The sequence below is a fragment of the Miniopterus natalensis genome, chromosome X (assembly GCF_054644295.1).
Source record: "Miniopterus natalensis isolate mMinNat1 chromosome X, mMinNat1.hap1, whole genome shotgun sequence".
NCBI lineage: Eukaryota > Metazoa > Chordata > Mammalia > Chiroptera > Miniopteridae > Miniopterus > Miniopterus natalensis.
In genome coordinates this window covers 17,036,511-17,054,162 of record NC_142103.1, presented here as the reverse complement: position 1 = coordinate 17,054,162, position 17,652 = coordinate 17,036,511, and the positions used below count along the sequence as shown (strand labels likewise).

Below are 17,652 nucleotides of genomic sequence, written 5' to 3'. Positions count from 1 at the left end.
ACCCCTAATGGAATCTGAGACAGTTGCCATATATTCAAGTGTATAAATTGGCCTTTCAAGCTTTCTTTGTAAAGGGGTGCCTTTAAATTGCCAGCAACTGAGTCCTATGTGGGTTGGTTTCAAGAGTTGCTAAAAATGTAAAGGGTAGATAGACCTATGCAGCAGGTTTGGGTCAAAACTGACATTTGTATCCAGAAATGTTTATGTAGATCACCTATACACTGGGTACCTTATGCCCCATAAGGTACAGCAGTGGTGGTCAGTGAACTGACAGGTGAGAGCTGACAGCTGTCTGGACTTCTTCTATAACAAAGCCATTCATTTCCCTGTCCAAGCCTAAGGACTATGTAATCTCAAACAGGCAGTAGCTTTCAACATCCTCATCCAATGAGGGCCTGCAGTGTATCACATGCCAGAAAATGGCCCATGGTAGGCAGGTGTCCGTCCCCCCCCCCCCCCCAGAGAAGAGAACACCATTAAATCCAGTGATGGAATCATTGCTGCTGGGTTGTATATTTGCTTATCCACCATGCACACAGGCAGCCCATCTAAGTTGAACTCAGCTTTTAAAATGCATCACATAATGTTGACCTTGTTCTGTTGCACTGCTGCTTGGAAAAAACCTTTCTAACTAACCTTCCTTTCCTTCAACCTCCCAACAGCCACCTTATTCTCTGGCTAGCAATGACTAATACTAAAAATGTACCCAAATGTTTGGTCTTTTAAAAAAATCTTGGGAATAGAGAAAAGGCATTTCCTTACCTTCATTGTTCACCAAGCGGCATTACATTGCCATTTTCGTTTGTAGGGATCTGTCTACCTCATTACAAAAAGATAGGTCAGTTAGTTTAGTGGTTGGGACTGCCTGGGTGAAGAGGCCTATCATTCATTTATTAATTCACTCATTACATATTTTTGAGTGTCTAATCACTCTTTCTGAGGCGTAATACTAAACAGTGGTGACACAGAGATGAAGGCTTAAACCCTCTCCTCAGAGATCCATGTACCAGGCTCAGTATCCTCCACCTCTCATCTTCAGTGGTCAGGCCTCCAGGAAACCACAAAAAGGCACTCCCCTCCCTGTCCTTCCATACCAAGTCTTCTACACAATACACTAAGAAAACTCAGCAAAAATTGAAGAACAGCCCTGGCCAGTGTGGCTCAGTTGGTTGAGCATCAGCCCATGCACCAACTCGTCACCGGCTCAATTCCTGGTCAGGGCACATGCTCCAGTTGCAGGCTTGATTCCCAATAGGGAGTGTGAAGGAGGTAGTCAATCAATGAATTTCCCAATGATGTTTCTATCTCTCTCTCTCTCTCTCCCTTCCTCTCTCTGAAATCAATAAAAACATATATTTTTAAAAATTGAAGAATAACCCAGTGAACTGTTAAATTCAGTTCTGTCATTAAGTTCAATATCTCATTTTATGTCTTAGATTCCTTTTTTCCACTTTTTTTGGTGTCAGTAAAGCTTATCATTGTTTAGTGATTTTTGCCTCCCTTTCTATCACTCATGGACACCTATCACTCACAGTTGGTACCATAATTTAAGTAATAGATAAACATCTGAGTAAGTTTTGCAACAAGAAAATTTTTCTAAATTGAATCCTATTTAACAGAAGCCTATGGTGGCATATTTTGTTTCTATTCCCCCTTTACTATTGGCTAAATCTGAATTACTAGCTACAGTAAAACCTCAGTTGAATCTCTCTGATCATGGGCTGCTCTGATTTTTTTTTTTCTGATTAAGCAGAAATACTTCCCCTGCCTTAGTAAGTAGAACCTGTTAACCATCCCCTAATAAGATTGCAGGGCCTCAGACAAACCTTTTGAGTATCAGATTGGAAATGAAAGTGAAGCGGTTAGAAGACTAAAAAGTAAATGTGGACTGAACTTCATGTTGTTAGAAATTTGATATGAACTTGTTTGCTTGTGACTTGATTTTCTTTCTTAGGGTTGTTAAACACAGTAAACAAATCTAGTTCTAGTTACCAAGATTTTCTTGTGTTACTTACCCTCATCACTGCCCTCCAGAACTTCCAGATTGCCAGAAGCTTCATTTAGTGAGTCAGCCATACTAAGATCACTAAAGTAAAATATAGAGTAAAAAAACAAAAAATCATCACTTATATCCAGAACATAACACAATCATTTTACCCTACCCCTTATCCTTCAATTAGAGCAGCAATTTTCAACCGGTGTAAGGCAAGAATTTTTAAAAACATGCAATACCTGACTAGTCAAGGGCACTGACCTCTTTTCCCTTATATTGTCAAATTAAAAATGAAAACAGCCAACACAACAATAGCCGTCTGGTGTGAATGCCCTGTCTTCAACCATAAATATATAGGTCATATAATAGAGTTGCATATTATTGGTCATGTCACATAATAAGGTTGTGTCTGATTGGTAAATTCTTAGTACCAAAAATCCTTATATCCAAGTATAAGCACCTGATTTTTTTAAAGGCCACTTTGGAAGAAAAAAGGTAGGTAATTATTATTAGTAGTAGTATTTGTAAATCAATCAAAATTATACCTATTTTTTGTCAGATTGGCAAAATGTATATTTTTTGGTGTGCTGCAGAATTTTAGTAATTAGTTTTTGTATGCCATGAGATGGAAAAGGTTGAAAATGGCTGAGTTAGAGTCTTAAATTATTCAAGAAAAGTATACAAAGGGAATTGCTATTAGAGAGAATTATCCTTCTTTTTAAAAAGACAGTGATTCCATTGAAATAAAATTCCAGAATAGGCAAACACATGGTCACAGAAAGTGTCTTACTTTGGGCTGGGGAGATAGGTTTTGTTTTTGTTTTTTGGGGGGATGGGAGTTGAGTGGCAGAATACAGGGTTTCTTTTTTTTATTGATGAGAGAGAGAGGGAGGGAGAGAGCGAAACATAGATTGTTCCACTTATTGATGCATTCATTGATTAATTCTTATATATACCCTTACCAGAGATTGAACCCACAATCTTGGCATATGGAGATGATGTTCTAACCAACTGAGCTTCCCAGCCAGAGCACACAGGGTTTCTTTTTGAGGTGGTGAAAATGTTCTAAAATTAATTGTGGTGATGGTTACACAAATCTTTGAATATATTAAAATACATTGAATTTTATACTTCAAATGGATTAATTGTATAGTATGGGTAAAGCTGTTACCCATCCCCATAAATCAGTAAAGGACAAACAACTCTATATAAAAGGGAACAAAGGATACAACAAAGAGTTTATAGAAAAAGGGATACAAATATCTAATAACCACATCAAGAAAGGCTCAGTTCCACTCATAATTTAAAAACTGTAAATCAAAATATCAAGTTAGGCCCGGCCGGCATTTCTCAGTGGTTGAATGTTGACCTATGAACCAGGAAATCATTGTTTGATTCTGGGTCAGGGCACATGCTTGGGTTGCCAGCCAGATCTCCAGTAGGGGGCGTCTTACATCGCTGTTTCTCTCTCTCCTTCTCTCTCTAAAATCAATAAAAACATATTTAAAATTACATATATAAAGTTAACATTTTCTCCTTTCAGGTTGTCAAAAAAAATTAACTTTGATGATGTTCCATTGCTGTCATATATGGGAAAAATAGGCACTCATACATCATAAACCCCTGATACACTTCTGGAGGTAAAGAGGGGTGACCATAAGCTCTGAGGTTAAGGTGAACTTGAGAGGTCACCCAACTAGAATGAGGCCTTGGAAAGCAAAAGCTTCCAAACCACAGTGAGAGCTGAAAGGGCCCTAACGTCAAGATGGCATCCAACTCTCTCACTGAAAAGTCCAATGGTGTGAGTTATTTCTCACTGCAATGAGTCATAAACACAACTTGTTGAACAACAAGTGTGTTCCTGGTGGGCTTTGGCTGAATGCTATTGACACTTTGTTCAAGCCACTCAAACTCTATCAGCCAATATCACAATTCTGCCTGAAGATGACTAAGCTCCAGGCCCACACAATGCTCACTAGTTCACACACACACAGACACACACATTCCATTGGGACATCTGAAAGAAGCAAAGGGGTAGGGAAATTCAGAAGCCCCTCAGAAATTCAGAGGAAGAACATAAAAATTCCTTGGACCATCACTGGTGAGTTTCTGGACCATCTTACTAAATATGGCAACACCCCACCCCGGCCACTAAGGAAAGCTTTTTAGACACTAGGGAAATAAGCTATCTCTGAGCTTTAGAGAAGAACATGAAAAAGGGCCCTGTTTTCCAAAATGTCAGGCCATAGAAGACTAACATTGTCCTTGATCCACTACTGTCAGGAGTAGAAGAAAGGGAAACAACCAAAGAGAAAATATATAGGGTGGGGCAAAAGTAAGTTTGCAGTTGTTCATATGGAAAATAATGCAATAATTAATGAATACTAATACAAGAATAAACTCTGTTTCACGTACTCACAACTGTAGACCTACTTTTGTATGGAAGACTACTGGGAGAACCCCATATGGAAGACTAAAGGGAGAACAAAGAAAGGGGGCATCTTGGCAGCATCTGAACCCCTAGAGCACTAATAGAATCATTCAATGTAAATATTATTCCATTTAACTAACTCTTGAGTTTAGACTGTCTCAAATTTTTTTTGCCATACTTGCCTTATTTCCCCAACTGCATCTTAGGGCCCTGAGGACAGCACCACTATCAGCTGAGCTGTCTCCCCTTCTAAACAAACAAGCCAACAGCCACAACAAAACACACAAACCTCCCCTAGATTCAAAATCTTCTTCCTATTACCACCCCATTTATTTGCATCTCTTTAAAGCAAAATTCAAGAGTTACCTATACTTACTATCTTTATGTCTTCACTTCTTATTTTCCTGAGCTCTCTCCAATCAGGCTTCCAAACAGAATGGCTTCCAAACCACTTCACCAAAACTGCTCTTGTTAAATTCAACCCTCACTTACTTGATATTCCAGCAGCATCTGACACTCCCTCCTTTTGAATATTATTATCACTTGCCTTTATCACGAAAACCACTCCTCTAATTTTCATTGGCTGTTCCTTCTCTATCTCCTTTGCTGGTTCTTTCTCCTCTGCACTAAACTTGAAATGTTGTAGCACCCAAGGGGTCTGACCTGGGCCCTCCTACTAATTTATCTACAAGCATTTCCTAGGCCCAGATAGAAATGTTACTATGAGCCACGTACGCAATTTTTAATTTTCTAGTAGCCACATTTTAAAAAGCAAAAAGAAGCAGATGATGTCACTTTTACTATTTTATTTAACTCAATAGAACCAAATTATCATTTCAAAGTGTAATCATTATAAAAATAATATCAATGAGATATTTTACATTCTTTTTTATACTAAGTCTTTGAAATCTGGGTTGTATTTTAAACATATAGTACATCTCAATTTGGGCTAGCCACATTTCAAGTGCTCAATAGACACATGTGGCTAGTGGCTACCATATCCTAGGTGATCTCATTCAGGCTTTAAATACTACTTACATTCTGAACTCCAAAATCTCTGTATCCAGACTAGACCTCTTCCCTGAACTCCATATCCCTATAACCAACTGCCCAGCTACCATCTCCACCTCACAGTGCATATCAAACTCTTGGTTCTCCTCATACTGTCTTTCCCCATTTTCCTCATCTCAAGAAATGCCACTAGCCAGATGCTCAGACTAAAGCCTAGGAGTCACTGATTCCTTTATTTCTTTCCCATGCCACATGTAATCCAACAGTAAATTCTGTGACTCTTCCTCTCTTCCTTCAATATATTTCTGTAATGCAACCATTTCTTGCTTTGTTTGAACCACCATTATATTTTTGCTGGATTACTGCAATAATGGGTCTCACTGTTTCCATCTTTGCCTCCTTATACTCCACACAGCAGCCATATCAGTCATGTCAGCCCTCTGCTCACTCCCCCCCACCCCCCTTAGTGGCTTACCCAGCTCCTTACCTTGGACCTTATGTGACTTGGCCCCATGACAATGCCCCAGTGCCCACCGATCTTGCTACCCCCTTACTTCATCCCTTTGCTTCAGCCTCACTGGCCTTCTTGCTAACTCCCAACACACCCCGCCCCTTTCAATCTCAGGGTCTTTGCATTTGCTGCTCCCTCTGCCAGGAGGATTCTGCCCCACGTTAGCTGCTTGGCTGACTCTCTTGTAGCATTCAAGTCAGCTCAAATGTTACTTCCCAGAGAAGACTTCCATGATTATCCTAGTTAAAGCCTCCCCAGTCTCTCTCGTCACATCATCCTTTATTAATATCTTCATAGCATTCATCACTTCACTACCTAAAAGTTTATTCTATATTAATTTCATTACTGGTATCTTGTTTGTCTCCTCTACCAGAATGTAAACTCCATAAGGGCAGGGACCTTGCCTATTTTTTTCATTACTGGATCTCCTAGCACCTAGAATGGTACTTGGCACATAGCAAGCACTCAATTAATATTTGTTGAGTGAATGCCCAAATTTAATAAAGGAAGGGGAAGTAATGTAAGAACCATTTTGCAGTCAGCAATTTCTCAGAAGTAGAGGTGTGCTATGGGAGGCAGAAGACTTGTCCTGGGAGAGGAACCCCCTTTTTGCCCAACTTAGCAGGACCTGCCTTCCTTCCCAGCAAAGTGGGTCCCACCCCAAAATTATTCACCTGTGCAGAACCAAGTACTCTTGGGCCTCTCTTGTCCTTGGTGCATAGAGTCCACTCTCAGGTGTCCTAACCACAAGACCCCCTTGGTGTAGAGCCCCACTCAGCTGGGCTAAGCCTTGACCCTCATGGAGGAGGTTTCAGGAACAGATACCCTGCCCCTTCCTACTTTATAGCCACCACCACTGGCACAACCTCTTTCTTTTTGCCCCCAAGCTGACTTATTAACCAGAGCTTCGCTTCCCACTATCACCTCATAGAGGCATCATTGTGTTTTTTTCATGTGTCTTGCTGTGGCTAATAAAGTTTTAAAGTTAATTTGTTTCTTAACTGTACCAAGGCTCTTTAACAATAGCCTTGGGGTTGCCTCCATTGGTCTATTATTTATGAAATTCAGCAAAAACTACTTTCACCTTACTGGTATCTTAAAAAAAAAGTAACAATGTTCTCTCCAAATGCCAGTGTGACCATGAGCCTCCCTGCTTAAACTAGTTCACCAACTTCCTGCTGCCTGCAGGATGAAAGCCAAGTTCTTAACTCTCAAGGCCCTCCGCAATCTGACCTTTCCTGTCCTCCTCCATTCTACCAGCAGTCCACCCCCACTCACACTGCCATGTTCTGGTCTCTCAGAATCACTAGTCATTCCTTAAATATACCATGTTCTTTCACATTCTTTTTTCCCCCAAATATATTTTTATTGATTTCAGAGAGGAAGGGGAGGAGAGAGAGAGATAGAAACATCAATGATGAGAGAAAGTCATTGATTGGCTGTAGCCCGCAACCCGGGCATGTGCCCTGACCTGGAATGGAACCATGATCTCTTGGTTCAATGTTCAACCACTGAGCAACATCGGCTGGGCTTCTTTCACATTCTTTGGGTTTTGCACAGACTGTCCACTTGGCCTGGTAATACCAACCTTTAGTCCCCACATCCTTGAAATCCTACATTCTTCAAGATCTAGCTCAAACGTTACCACCCACGTTCCATGCTTTCAGCCCTTTGCACATGCCTCTGTCATAGCTGGTATCACATTGAAGACAGGGACCACATTTGCTTATCTGGATATCATCAGCATCTATCCTGATACCAGACACACAGAAGGTGCTCACTAGGTGTTTTTATAGATGGATGAATGCAGGAGTGGAGGAGAGGGTTGAAGTGATGAATAGAAATCAGTTGGAAAAGTGGTTCCTTTTTTAAAACATATGGGACAATTTGAGACACACTTTCAGTGAAAGATCCTTCTGCATTAAGTCCATGAAAAAGCTGGCAAACTGAGTAAGGAAAAGGGAAATAATGTAGGTTTTTATCCAGTAAATGATGAGAGGCCTTCAGAACCACTTCCAAGGAGTATAAAAGTCATGTAATAATGGTCATCAGAAAGTCTGGCCCAACAGATAAATAAAGTTGCATTATCAGTCATTATTTAAATGTTTGCTTGCTCGCTCTCTCTTGGCCAACCCCAGATGCTTAAGCCCCAGAGTTGCCTTTTCCTTCTCAGACTGTCTGACTTGAGATCTCAACAAGGGCTCTAAGGAAAAGAGAGAGAGAGGAAGAGAGAGAACAAGGGGGAAAGGCCTATCTTCCAAGGTTGTTGAAATTTTTTAACTACAGCCTGGTTCAGGTTCACGAATTCAGAAGATGACTTGACAACTTTGCTGCCTTCCCAGAGTGGGGAATGCTAATGGAAAGCAGCTGGACTCATTAAAAAAAATCTGATAGGATGAAATACTTTTCATAGAGTCTGTGGTAGGCAGAATTCTAAAGATGGCCCTCAAGATTGTTGTCCCTCCCCCAGTGTGCATGCCCTATAAATCCCTGGTCCTTGAGTGTCGGTGGGTCTGGCCTAATCAGGTGAGCTTTTTTAAAAGAGCGTCTAGAGGTCACATATAGACATCAGAGAGATTTGAAGCTACAGCAGATACTCTCCTGTTGGCCTTAAAGGAACAAACTGCCAGGTTGTAAAGAGGACCAAGTGGCAAAGAATGGCAGGTGGCCTCTAGTAGTTGAGAGCAACCCTTGGTTGGCAGCTATCCAAAAAGCAGAGACCTCAACCCTACAACCTCAAAAACTTGAATTCTAACAACAACCAGTCAGTTTGGAAGAAAACCTGGAACCTCAGATGAGTCTGTATTTCTTGCTGATACACTGATTACGGCCTTGTGAGACCCTGAACAAAGGACTTGGCTGTACCATGCCTGGACTCTTGACTCATGGAAACTGAGAGATAATTTGCGTTGTTGTAAGGCACTAAAATTTTTGGAACTTTTTACACAGCAATGGAAAACAGATACAAGTCCTCCAAGCTCTAACTGAGTAAAGTGGAGTAAATTTGGAACTATGTAAGCTGCAACACAGAACTCAGTGAGAAGCCAATGAGGGTATTGTTGGCTCCCTTCTCCCAGCCCACTCCACCACAAACATTTTTTTTTAAGAACATAAGTTGCCACTCTTTCAAGTGAGTTGACAGCTGAGCAGGTTAAGCTCTGCCAAAATGTTAGAACATGCAAAAGCCTCCTGAAGGCTTACCTTGTTTGAGATGGCTTTCTCTACCCACACGAGAATGTCTCCAACCCCTTTCAACTATTGCTATACTCGTGATCTCCTCAACCAGCGTGTATGTATTTGCCATCAGTGAATGAAGAGTCCTAGAGTTGAACATTCTGGCACAGAAGGGGTGAGAGAATGATGGCAAATGCCTTCCTCCTTAAAACTACCCAGCCAATTCTAGAGGAAATATCTGCCTCCAGGAAGCCAACTCATAAAGGAATCTGAGCTGCTCCCAGAAATGAAAACACCAGAAAAGGCCCCCATTCTCCTTATTAATTATAAAACCAGCTAACTTCCAAGGCAGAGGAGTCTGTGACTACTCCCCTTTCCTCTTTTCCTTGCATGAAATTGGCAGGAAGGCATTAGAGGTTCAACCAGCTCTTGGACTCACACAGTGAGCTCCAGAAGTCTTGTTCCATGAGCCCATCAGCAATGAGGATGGATCTGATGTGGACAGTCACCTCACTGATTGGCAGAGTTCATTTGGGGTGGTAGGAGTTTGATACCATGTTCCACTCATGATACAACTGTTTCCATGCAAAAATCAGAGCTTTGTAAGGTAGTCAGCATAACTGGCATTTTCCCAGCAAGGTCCAAGAGCAGCAGCAACTCTTAGCAGGCTCTAGACCAACTAGTTAGCTCTAGAACTTCTGTTTTCTTATGCTCCTAAGAGCAGATGTGAGTGCCCTCATGGGGTCCTGGATAGAGGACAGCAATCTTGATGATTATTTATCCTGGCTCCTTGAGCCCTGATGGATATCTGCCCAAAGCAGTAACTGTAACATGGCTTTTGTGGAACATTGTTTGAAAAAACATCTTCAGCAACCTGTGCAAAGCCAACCCTCAAAATGCCCGTGGGTGTCAGTAAGAAGGCATACAAGGGATAGAGGATCACTTCTCTACATTCCATACCCTCACCGGTGGGTATTTGACCACCAAGGCCATCAAGTGGATGCCTAAAATACTCACCATTAGCATCATTCCCCTTCAACCAGACAACAAAGTCAAAACATTATTTCCCAGGGTCTGTCTCTCTCTTTAGTACTCCAAAGTCTTTATGCCAACCTACTCTGTGATCCAACCTATTTTAGTATTATGGAGGCAATGACAAAGACAAAATAAAACAGTTAACATTTCCTGGACATTTAATATGTGCAGACACTATTTGAAGTGTTTTGCATACATCATCTCATATAATCCTCAGAGCAATCCTCTGAGGTAGGTACTATTTGTTATCACTCCTCCCCCATTTTGTAGATGAGAAAAGTACAAAGCTAAGTAACTGCCCAGGGTCACATGGAAGTACATGGTGAAGGCAAGATTTGAACAGGGAAGTTTGACTCCAGAGCCCATAAGTGTTACACTAAAATCATTCACTCCCTGAGGATAATAATAATAATAATAATAATAATAATAATAATAATAAACATGAAAATCGTATATGTGGGGGGCTATAGGCCGCAAGGACCATAGAACAGGAAGCTATAGAGTGTGTTGCTTGCATGTGTGGTACAGGGAGTCAGAGGGCAGAAATGAGGCAGAAGGCAAAAGTAAGCCAGAGAAGTGTGTCTAAAATATGTTGCAAAAACAAAACAAAACAGCCTGGCTAGGCATGGCTTAGCTGTTGAACATCAACCTAGGACCCAGGAGATAGAGGTTAGATTCCCGGTCAGGGCACATGCAGGGTTGTGGGCTCGATCTCCAGTCGAGGGCTTACAAGAGGCAGCCAATCAATGACTCTCTCATCATTGATGTTTCTTTCTCTCCCTCTCCCTTCCTCTCTCTGAAATCAATAAAGATATATTTTTTTAAAAAACCAACACACACACACACACACACACAAAAACACCAAAATACATTGCAAAGCCAAGTTGGTCAGGGAGTGTCAAAGCAAGGCTAGAAAGCTGAGGCCTAGATGTAAATGAGGTCAAAGAACAAGGGAAGGTGAGAGTAGAGGGGAACAGCAGATGGAAGAATTAGGAGACATGAGGCAGTCTAGCCACAGGAGGTCCTAGAGGTTGCTTTTGTGGCTGGCTCCATTTAAAGCAGCAAAAGGGACTAAAAGGAACCTCTTGGTGTAGGCTAAAGTAACCATGAAAGGCCTAGCAAAGGAAGCCCACCTTAAGATGGGCCATTTGCTAGGTAAGAAAGTTTGTTAACAGCTTGAGAACTGAGGCACTGAGAATCAGCAGAGGTGAGTTGGGGATGAGGCAGAGAGGGCAGATGATAGCCAGAAACTCTGGATTACCAGGAAGAGCCTGAGGACTCTGACTTGGAATGATGTTCTTGGGGGCAATGAGGCATAGGTGGCACCTGGCTTACTTACATCCCTTTTGCCCAGGGTCAAATCTTCTCTCACACCTGATTCTTGTACCTCTTTAATCCATTGCCTAGAAAAGAACTTCTGGAGAAGGACACAGGAAGGAGGCTCCAAGACAAGGGAGACCAGATAGCAATGGATTGGAAAATGGAGTGCCCCAGGGGCCGGGGTTAGACAGGACAGCAAGAGGTCAGAGAAAGAGGAGGGCTTAGAACTGGGAGAGGCTAGAAGACAGTTAATGGGAGTGGGGAGAAAAAAGGCTCAGATGGCCAAGAGCAGAAAAAAGATTCCTGGTACCATCCTCCTGTGTTCACTTTAGGCCTAGAAGCAGAAAGGATCACAACACTCAGTGCTCAAAGCATTCTCACAATCCTTCTCATTCAACTGAAGTCATTCCTATGCAGGAAGAGAAGGGGGATTGTCTCTTTAAAGGATAAATGACATATGCAAAGGTCTTTCCACTAGAGTCACCACCTCGAGGGAAAAAGAAAAGTGGCAGTGAGAACCAGGAGAGTAGAAATCTATTGAACTTCCTTAAACTTTAAGGCACAAGAATCCCCAGTCAGAATGGCCTAGGGAAATAAATGCCACCCTGGGAATAAAATTACAGAAGAGAGCTTGACTGAGGGTGGGAGGTGGCTGGCCCCTTACCCCAGCTGGACATTGCTCTGTTGTCCACTTAAGAGTGAGAAGGAAGCACACAGCCAGCATCTGAGGAATAAATGAAATAAGCATGAAAAATAGCAAAGTACCTGATACAAAGTAAGTGCTCAATAAATAATAAGGTTTTTAAAAACTACTGCTACAGATATTGACAATGGCATGAGAAATGAGTGAGGGGGAAAGCTGTAAGTCAACACTCTGCCTTTACCCCCAGAGATTCTCATTCTTCATTGGGGGTGGGGCCCAGAGATCTGAATGTTTCATAAACTCCCAGGTGATTCTGAGGTAGACACCCCGCTTTAAGGAAACCCTGCTGCAAGTCATGTTGGGAAGCCATAAGAAATGGACGGCAGGAAGCAACCCAAATACCTATCAATGGACGAGTGGATAAAAAAAAGCGGTGGTACATATATACATTGGAATATTACTCAGCCAAAAAAAAAAAAAATGAATGAATGAATGAATGAGCCTGGCTGGTGTGGCTCAGTTGATTGAGCATTGTCTCATGCACCAGGAGGTCACTGGTTCAATTCCCAGTCAGGGCACATGCCCGGTTTGCAGGTTTGGTCCACAGTGGGGGGTGCACAGGAGGCAGCCAATGGATGTTTCTCTCTCATCCATGTTTCTGTCTCTTTCTCCCTCTTCTTTCCTCTTTCTGAAATCAATAAAAAAACATATATTTATTACTTTTAAAACAAGAATGAAATCTTACCACTGCAACAGCATGGATGGACCTAGAGGGTATAATGTTCAGCGAAATAACTCGGTCAGAGAAAGACAAATACCATATGATTTCATTTATGTGTGGAATCTAAAGAAAAAAAATTAACAAACAAAATAGAAACAGATTCATAGACACAGAAAACAGACTGATGGTTGTTGGGTACTGGGAATCTCAGGGGGAACACTTTGTAAAATATATGATTGTCTAACCACTATGCTGTTCACCTGAAACCAATACAAAATAATATTAGAAGTAAACTGTAATTGGAAAATGAAAAAAATATTAAGTTTTAGTTTATAATATGTACATGAAGCCTTTAAGTGTCTGAAACTTAATTAGAATTGTTGAAATTAAGTAGTGGGTTAGGAGTGTTCAATATACAACTGTATAACAACATTGTACTATATACAATTCTTTAAACTTTTCTGTATATTTGAGGTTTTTCATAATAAAGTGTTGGGGAAATAAAAAATGGATGGCAAGGCAAGGGTGGTGAAGAAAAAGGAAACTGACTGATATCCAAGAAGGATTGTGACCACAAAAGAAGATATTTTGTGTTTTTAATAAACATCTCTAAGACTTTAGCCTTCAACATGACCAATCAACTTTTGAGACTTGACACCTCAGTTCTGCTATGAATTAGCTGTGAGGCCTCAGGCACACCAAGTCCTTTCTCTAAGCCTCAGCTTCCTCACCTAAGAACTAAGGGGTTGAACTACACTTGAACTAGACTTGAGCCCAAAGTTCCTTTTAGTTCAGACATTCTGGGATTCTTTGAGTCACTCAGACACTCTTTCAAAGTTCCTAGTTCATTCCCAGAGAGCCAGACTTTGCAGAAGCCCACTACAAGCCCTACTTGAGTAGGCCAACGGAGAACCAGCCTTCAGAGCAACCCTTCAGAAGCCTGCCAGTATTTTTAGAAAGCTCTTCTACCTTCAGATTGTTTAGAAACTAAGCTATTTTTCCCATTTAAGAAATGCACAGGGTTTCAGATTTGTCTTAAAACCCCCCACTCATTCTTTCTTCCCTTTCAAAAGCAATTTTTTAAAAAATTCTTCAAATCAAGAGTTCATCCCTATCAGAAAACTACCACATCCCAGAGATTTTCCTCCCTCTTCAAACTCTGAATAAGCAAACAGGCATTTCTGCATCAAATAAGGCCTTTGGATCACTAATATTTGGCTTCTGAAACCACAGGCACAGAAGAAATAAACATTCCTCACATGTAAAAGCAAAATTATGTCCTTCAAAAATAGGTGACGGAGGTTTAGTGGGGATATTTTTCCCACCTGATTCCCTTAAAGGGCTTCTGGAAACCCTCTCCAACTACCACAAAGGAATAGCGAACTAATGTAGAAACCTCTGTCCATATGCTTTATGCAAATTTGGGAAAGTAAACTTTTCCTGCTTATCTACTGGGCTCTGCTCAGAATGTGTGCAGGCAGATGTGCCTGGGCTCCCAGGCCCTTTTCCTTTCCCCAACCCCCATGGGTCTCAGAAGTCTCCCTTTCATTTACTCCCCTCTTCATTTTTCCAAGACAGTTGGGAGTTCTAAATGCAATAAGGAAATCTTAGTAACATAACCCACAGCTTATCAAATGAACTGGTCTTTGGTCCATGGGGTTCCCAGGATGGAAAATAAGACATAATGACCTTGTTGATATAAAAGCACAACGTGACTTTACCAGTTTTTAGTAGCAATCTTTTCTGAAATAACAGTGCCTACATTTGTTACTTTTTTAAAAATCTATATCTAGACCCTCCCATGTTTGTACTCTTCTTTCTCTTTTTTCCCCATTCCTCATTTTGAACATCTCCCTTATATGTTATAGTAGATAACTGAATTATATTGTTATAATTTGTTGTGTTTATAACAAGGAATACAGTTCCAAATGTTCGGGTTAGATGAGTAAAATGTTTTGTTTCTACTATCAAAGAAATTCAAAGAAGCCATTTTAACAATAGGGGGCCCTTTGTTAAATTTTTCCCATTTAGCCTTGGAGCCAATAGATAAAATTCTTTCTCTCCCTATCAGGCTCTGAGTCTTCCGAAGACTAGAACATCTAACTAATGAAGATGGTCACAAGCTGTGTGGCCTTGGACAAGTCATGTGATTTCTTTATGCTTCAGTTTCCTTATCCATAAAATGAACCTCCTCCCTCTTCCCAAGGATGAAAGAGGTATGAATGTCACAATATCATGTTCTTTTGCAGTGTTTTTGATTTTCTGATCCAGTAGTTTCTGAGCAGATGTTCCTTTGTCATAGAAGGAGAAATTTGGCAACTTGGCCTTCTGAGGAGGGAGCATAGTTGCAGAAGGGTTAGGCTATGAGGTTGGACAAATCTAGATTTGACTCCTGGCTTTTGTCAATTACTAGCCTGTGATCTTGAGCAAGTCACTTAATTGTTCAAATCCTAAATTTCCTTATTTTTTAAGTGGGGCTAAGAGCAGTAGCTCCATCATAGGTTAAATGTGAGGACTCATTCACTTAATAACTATTTGTTGAGTACCTACTATGTGCTAAGAGATCAAAATAGTGCTTGAAAAAGAGAAGGGTTCTGCTCTCACAAACAATTTTGTGAAGTAACACGTATAAAGGTATTGGCATAGAGTGTAATATATAAGAAGCATTCAATACATGTTAGCTATTATCATTACTATTCTCCCATGGTGATAATGAACTAGGTCCCCTGTTCTCCATGGGTTTCTCAAAAGTAGGGGATGAGACTTCCTCTAGTTATCCATACTCTCTCCAGCAGTCCCCTGATGACCAGCAGCTTTGTAAATAGCTATCTGCATTGAGGGATGGAACCCATGGCTGTGTGAGGGAAAAGTCAATGAGATCCAGTCTGTGCCCTTTGCTCCTTAGCTGCCACTGGATCAACCAGGCACAGATATGGCTTGAGTTTAGATTCCAGATGCCTTGGAAACCCACTGTCTCCAGAAAGCCTCTCTCTGGGCACACAGAGTATGGTAATTTCTTGTGGGAAACTCCCAAGTCCAAGTGAGGCTGCTCAGGCTCCTCATTAACACTGTATTTATGACTGGCTCAGAACCCTGTGCTTCATTTTCATTGGATATTCATAATCCTCCAAGGAGTAGGTCCCATTATCACTCCTGTTAGTCTGTCCATAAACAGTTCAGACTGCTCTTCTAGACATGGTAGTGGCACAGCAAGGAGGGTCCTTTTCCCTTTCCTCTTCTCAAGAAAGAATTGTATGGTTTCCCCATAGCATCAGCAGAAACTTCCGTTTCCTTTTTCCATCTCAGAGAAACAGAAATGGGATTATGACTAATTAATTAGTTAAAAGTTGCCCTTTGTTCATCAACATTAGGTGGCAAGGAACTCATGTTTAGCAGCCTATATCCCTGCCAGTTACTTGACTTAATCCTTGTGACAATCCTGTGAGGTAGAAATCATTATCTCCATTTTACAGATGAGACAACTAAGCCTCAGAAAGATGAAGGCATTCACCCATGGCCACAGCTAGTAAGTAGCACTGTGACGATTCAAACCCATGTCTGACTCCAAAGCCCCAGTGCCAAATATTTTCAGTGTGTGTACATGTGTATCTCTTGGGCCAAACACGATGCTGGGTGGCTGAGCCCTTGAGCAGTATGGCCTTTGATAGCACACTAAAAGCTCCTGGGAGGAGCCCTCTTCTCTCCCAGTGTGCCAGATGCCTTGCTCCTTCATTAGTAGCCGGGAGGCAGGCTGGTCCATACACCGCTCTGGTTGTCCAACCCCAAATGTCAAACTTCCATGCATCCTTAAAGTGGTGCCTGGGCTCTCCTAAAACACTACTGGCTGGATGACGAACAGAGGCAAATCTGACACTGAAGCGCTCCTGGCCTCCTGCTGCTCTCCAGTACAACTTCTCCAATTCAGGCACTCTCATTCTGAATTTAAGGCAATTCTACCAAGACAGAACTTTGCACTGAATCTAAATAAATGCACTCTTTTGTGCCAACTTGTAACATTAACCTTACACTTACAGAGAGCTTTGGCCTCTTCAAAGCTTTTCTGCAGCCATTTGACTCTCCCAACTATTCTGTGATATAGACAGGGAAGTTGCAATAAATGATTATCATTTTTGTTATTACTCCCACTTTACAGATGAGAAAACCAAGGCCTAAAGAGGCATGGGGACATGCCTATGGTAATGCTATGAGGGCTGAGAGTTAGGGCTCTACTTATTAAATCGCCTTTAAAAGTTTTGTTTTTCATCACATGATTTCGCTTATATGTGGAATGTAAAGAACTTAGTAAACATGAACAGAATAGATTCAATGACATGGAAGCATAGATGAGACTGACGAATGTCAGAGTGATGGAGGAGGGCGGGTGGGTGGAGGGGGAGAGAGTAACCAAAGAATTTATATGCATGTATGCACAACCCAAGGACATGGACAATGGTGGGGAGAGGGACTGGGGAGGGGGATGGGATGGGGTGGAACGGGTCATTGGGGAGAAAAAGGGACATCTGTAATATTTTAAACAAAATAAAATTTAAAAAAGTTTTTGTTTTTATTTTTTTAATATGTTTTTATTGATTTCAGAGTGAGGAAGGGAGAGGGAAAGAGAGATAAAATCAATAATGAGAGTCATTGATCGGCTGTCTCCTGCACGCCCCCTGCTGGGGATCAAGCCCAAAACCCTCGCATGTGCCCTAACCAGGAATCCAACCAGGATCTCCTGGATCACAGGTAGATGATCAACCACTGAGCCACGCCAGCTGGGCTGAAATGGCCTTTAAATAATATCCCACGGGAGATC

The 17,652-nt window shown here is 41.4% G+C and overlaps 1 protein-coding gene across 1 annotated transcript in view; it reads right to left on the bottom strand.

Moving 5' to 3' along the window:
* The window catches only part of KIAA1210 (KIAA1210 ortholog), a 63,438-nt gene that overhangs the window by 38,535 nt on the left and 7,251 nt on the right, over positions 1-17,652 (bottom strand). The window contains exons 2-3 of the mRNA XM_087813510.1: positions 12,140-12,199; positions 2,016-2,086 (exon numbers count right to left, since the gene is read on the bottom strand). Coding sequence (XP_087669636.1) covers positions 2,016-2,086; positions 12,140-12,199 — 131 coding nt within the window. The remainder of the gene's footprint in view (positions 1-2,015; positions 2,087-12,139; positions 12,200-17,652) is intronic.